Genomic DNA, 4,807 nt, shown 5'->3' with positions numbered 1-4,807 from the left:
CGCGGTAGCCCCTCTCGTCCTCTCCTCCCCCCTCTCTACCGCCGCGTTCCTCTGGGAGCACCAGAGGCCCCAAACGTCGTCATCTGCTTCTGTGATTAGTGGCACCGCAATTCCGGCTGCTGCGGGAAGTTTGGGTGGCCCAGGGACACCGTGTCGCCGAAAGACACTTGGATTGCGACATTCTGACCCAGTGACTACATTTCCATTTATCTTAAATCCTTCAGGGAGCGGATTTCAAGTTGCCCCATTAGGGGGCAACCTCCAACCTGGGCCAGCCCGCGCCCCCCCCCCCCCGCCCCCCAGGCCACTGAGCGGTGAGCAAACAAGTCTCCAAATTTTCCTTCGGGACTGAAGTTTACCCACCGCGAATTCTCTTTCTCTTTCCTTTCTCTGGTCCAAACCAACAGCGCAGTCGGTGGCGAAGCAAAAAGCCACGTTCACGTTCCTGCACCGTAATGACGGGCGAATTGAAGGAGTAGCATTTCCAAGCCCAGGAAGCCCTGGCTGCCCCGCACCCCCGGCGTCCCCTCCCCCTCCCCCAGCTGACTGCAACGCCTTTGGGAAGATGAATAGCTTGGCTGAAGTTGTTTTTCCTTTCCGGTGGCCCTGATCAGGTGTCCCCGCCCCCTCCTGCCGTTCGCCCTCCCTCGCAGCCTGCTCCCGACACCCCCCCGCCCCGGCCCGGCCCCTCCTCCCCCGCCCCCCTCCGGGCTGGACCGCGGATGGTACGTTCCGCACGTGAGCTGGGTGCTGGTCTGGCCGGCGACGCGCGTGCCCTGTGGCCAAACACTGCCCGGAGTGAGAGCAAACTACCAGCGCAGTGGGGCCGGCGCGAGTGTGCGTGCGTGTGTGTGCGTGTGTGCGAGAGAGCGAGCGCGGTGGGAGGGGGGGGGGAACCAACTGCTTCACACTTTCAACACTGCACTGAAGAAGGGAGAGAGAGAGAGACTGGAGACGCACAGATCCCCCCAAGATCTCCCAAAGCTATCGTCCCACAGATTATAAAACAGAACCCCAAAAATCGAAACAGAGGAAACGGACAGCGGTTGAACATGGACGAAGGAATTCCTCATTTGCAAGAGAGACAGTTACTGGAACATAGAGATTTTATAGGGTAAGGTGCACGCACCCTTGCGAATATCTGTCTAGATTTTTTTTTTTTCCTTCTCCAGAAAGTGGTATGGAGCGGGCAAGGGCAGTGCCCCTCCCCGAATGGGTGCCTGATGCTGATTTCTGTTTTGCAGACTGGACTATTCCTCTTTGTATATGTGTAAGCCCAAAAGGAGCATGAAGCGAGACGATAGCAAGGTAAGTGTAAGTTTCCGATGTTTCCCCATAACCTGCCTGGATAGTTAATTAGGGCCATTGATTTCACAGCGAAGCTCTGCCCGCAAATATATTCCAGCCCTTGAGCTTCCCCAACTGTGAATTTTAAGTGGTTTGCTGGATACTCTCAGGGGGAGATTAAACATCATACCTGAATTCAAATTGCATTTCAGAACAGTCCAAAGGAAAAGCTTTCTTGGCATAGTTTATCACATAATATGGGGGTTTTTGGGAGGGGTATTGTTTTATCCAATAAATGTTTAGCTTATTGTTTTCTCTTTTCCATGATTGTCGTATATTAAGGATACCTACAAATTACCGCACAGATTAATAGAAAAGAAAAGAAGAGATCGAATTAATGAATGCATTGCTCAGCTGAAAGATTTACTGCCTGAACATCTGAAGTTGACAGTAAGATGTACATTTTCATTCTTTGCTGCTCTCCAAGGGCGTGTTAATAGCTTGGTACTACTCCCAGAGATACAAGAATAAATGTAAATATCATATGCCTTACGACTTGGGCTGTAGTGTAGAGTTTCCCACAAACTCAAGAGTAGGTGCTCACAACTGAAGGCAAGAAATCATTTATAACTCGTCTTCTGGAAAGCTCAAGAAGTATAGGAATAGTACTTCTTTCAAAGTGTTTGCTTAAGTTGCTGTGCTGAGTGGAGAGCCGATTGAGCCAAATGTGTGTTTTTAAGTAACCAAAGTGCCCCCTTTCTTTTTTGCACCACTGCAGACTCTGGGGCATCTGGAGAAAGCGGTAGTATTGGAATTAACTTTGAAACACTTAAAAGCTTTAACAGCCTTAACCGAGCAGCAGCATCAGAAGATAATTGCTTTACAGAATGGTAAGTCAGTTCAGGGAGGCCAACCCACCCTGATGAAGCCGGGTAGCCCACAGAGGGGCAGTGTTAGGACTCTTCCCCCATCCCCTCCTCCTTCCTTGGGCCCATGGGCGCAGTCTCATTTGTTAAATTGCTTATACTTTCCCTTCATTGGAAAGTGCCCATTTCCCGAAGCATCCTAGAGGCTTTCAGCAGAACTCAGATTTTTATTTAAAGTGGCGGTTGCGCTCTCCACTTTGGTTTTTCAGCTGGGAGTAGAGCGCCCCCCTGCTCCCCCCGCCCTCCCCGGCAACCAGTGGATTATATCACCCGAATACAGAGGAAAAACCGAGATCACTTTAGTCAATGTAGGGCCCACGTGATAAGCAGATGTTTTAACGTCGGTATTTTTCTTCTTGCCTCCATTCCTCTGCCCCCACCCCCACCCCTTCCTCATCCTAGGGGAGCGATCTCTGAAATCGCCCATTCAGTCCGACTTGGATGCGTTCCACTCCGGATTTCAAACATGCGCCAAAGAAGTCTTGCAATACCTCTCCCGGTTTGAGAGCTGGACGCCCAGGGAGCAGCGGTGTGTCCAGCTGATCAACCACTTGCACGCCGTGGCCACCCAGTTCTTGCCCACCCCTCAGCTGTTGACTCAACAGGTTCCTCTGAGCAAAGGCACTGGCGCGCCCTCGGCCGCCGCCCCCGCAGGGTCTGCGGCCGCCCCCTGCCTGGAGCGCGCCGGGCAGAAGCTTGAGCCCCTCGCCCACTGCGTCCCGGTCATCCAGCGGACTCAGCCCAGCGCCGAGCTCGCCGCCGAGAACGACACGGACACCGACAGCGGCTACGGCGGCGAGGCCGAGGCTCGGCCGGACCGCGAGAAGGGCAAAGGCGCCGGGGCGAGCCGCGTCACTATCAAGCAGGAGCCCCCCGGGGAGGACTCGCCGGCGCCCAAGAGGATGAAGCTGGATTCCCGCGGCGGCGGCGGCCTGGGGGGCGGCGCGGCGGCGGCGGCGGCCGCGCTCCTGGGGCCCGACCCGGCCGCCGCGGCAGCGCTGCTGAGACCCGACGCCGCCCTGCTCAGCTCGCTGGTGGCTTTCGGCGGAGGCGGGGGCGCGCCCTTCGCGCAGCCCGCGGCCGCCGCGGCCGCCGCGGCCCCCTTCTGCCTGCCCTTCTACTTCCTCTCGCCTTCGGCGGCCGCCGCCTACGTGCAGCCCTTCCTGGACAAGAGCTGCCTGGAGAAGTACCTGTATCCGGCGGCGGCCGCCGCCCCGTTCCCACTACTGTACCCCGGCATCCCCGCGCCAGCAGCCGCCGCCGCCGCCGCCGCCGCAGCCGCCGCCGCCGCCGCCTTCCCCTGCCTGTCCTCGGTGTTGTCGCCCCCTCCCGAGAAGGCCGGCGCCGCCGCCGCGACCCTCCTGCCGCACGAGGTGGCGCCCCCTGGGGCGCTGCACCCCCCGCACCCGCACGGCCGCACCCACCTGTCCTTCGCTGGCGCCCGTGAGCCCGGGAACCCGGAGAGCTCTGCTCAGGAAGATCCCTCGCAGCCAGGAAAGGAGACCCCCTGAATCCTCGCCCTCTTTCTTAGGACGAGGGTTCACGCGGAATAATAATATTAATAAGTTAAAACACCCTTAACGTTTTTAAGGGAGGAAGTGTAATAGATGCACGACAGGCTTTTAAAACAACAACAACACAGGTGTTTTGTGTACATTTGGAGTTCCTGTTTTGCTCATCCCTCACCACCCCACCCTCCGCACACTAACATCCTTTTCTTCCCCCACCGGCTCTAAAAGATCCTCTGCGGTATTGATACTTTATCCTTTAAAGAATTTCCCCCCAAATAAGTTTTGCCTTCCTTTAGGCCATGTTCCATTGTTTTTTGAAATACAGAACCTAATTCTGGAGGAAGTGAGAAGGGTCTGCTGTGTGGGTGAGCTAATTGAACCAGGGGAGGAGCAAGGTGGCCCAGGAGTTGACCTGAACGGCAGGTAGGCAGTTGTTATCTGCCTGCCTCATGTGTGCCCTGCCTGCTTCAGGAGGCTTTCCACAAACAGTGAGGACCTTTTAGAACTGAATTTACTCTTCAGTATTTTATAATGTTCAGCTTTTTAAAAGGTATATATTTTTCAAAGAGGAAGAAGTGAGGATGCAGTCACTTGCGTTGCAACCTATTCTGAAGTGGTTTGAATGGTATCCCTTAGTAACTTGCTCTTGTTTAAAGAGACACGGAGTTGGGCCATTGTCAGAACTAAGTCAGGGAAGGAGATGGATGAGGAAGGCCGGAATCATTCTTGGTACATTTACTAGCACTTTATTGAGAAATTGACCGTGAATCAATTGACTTGTCTTAATTTCATATATATATATATATATATATATGTATATATATATAATATATATGTATATATATATATCTGTATCTATCTATAGATATATACAAACACATATGTGGATATATATAGATATATATAGATATATATATTGCATCTATTCCCACCTTGTCATTATTTAATCCACCAGGTTCCTAAGTTTTTATAATATTGCTGTAAAAAAAAAAAAAGGAATGTGCACTGAACTTAAAAACAAAAAAGAAAACAAGTCCAAGATGATTTATCCTATATTCTTTCTGTTAAATAACAAAAGTGGAG

The 4,807-nt window shown here is 53.0% G+C and overlaps 1 protein-coding gene across 1 annotated transcript; it reads left to right on the top strand.

Annotated features, from left to right (window-relative positions):
- Positions 1–285: 285 nt before the first annotated feature.
- On the top strand, positions 286–4,545 carry BHLHE41 (basic helix-loop-helix family member e41). The gene is made up of 5 exons (XM_049627190.1): positions 286–1,114; positions 1,245–1,308; positions 1,630–1,737; positions 2,066–2,177; positions 2,616–4,545. Exons 1-5 carry the CDS (start codon positions 723–725, stop codon positions 3,722–3,724), a joined length of 1,785 nt encoding a protein of 594 aa, XP_049483147.1. The 5' UTR covers positions 286–722; the 3' UTR covers positions 3,725–4,545.
- The last annotated feature ends 262 nt before the right edge of the window (positions 4,546–4,807 follow it).

The sequence above is a fragment of the Panthera uncia genome, chromosome B4 (genome assembly GCF_023721935.1).
Source record: "Panthera uncia isolate 11264 chromosome B4, Puncia_PCG_1.0, whole genome shotgun sequence".
Lineage (NCBI taxonomy): Eukaryota > Metazoa > Chordata > Mammalia > Carnivora > Felidae > Panthera > Panthera uncia.
The sequence above is the reverse complement of the archived record's forward strand: the minus strand, read 5'-3'. Positions and strand labels throughout refer to the sequence as shown.

Excerpts from the sequence above, each read along its gene's own strand:
- BHLHE41 (XM_049627190.1), top strand. The coding sequence starts at position 723 with ATGGTACGTTCCGCACGTGAGCTGGGTGCTGGTCTGGCCGGCGACGCG. Across the intron at positions 1,115-1,244 it reads GAACATAGAGATTTTATAGG|ACTGGACTATTCCTCTTTGT; the intron begins GTAAGGTGCACG and ends TCTGTTTTGCAG. Across the intron at positions 2,178-2,615 it reads GATAATTGCTTTACAGAATG|GGGAGCGATCTCTGAAATCG; the intron begins GTAAGTCAGTTC and ends TCCTCATCCTAG.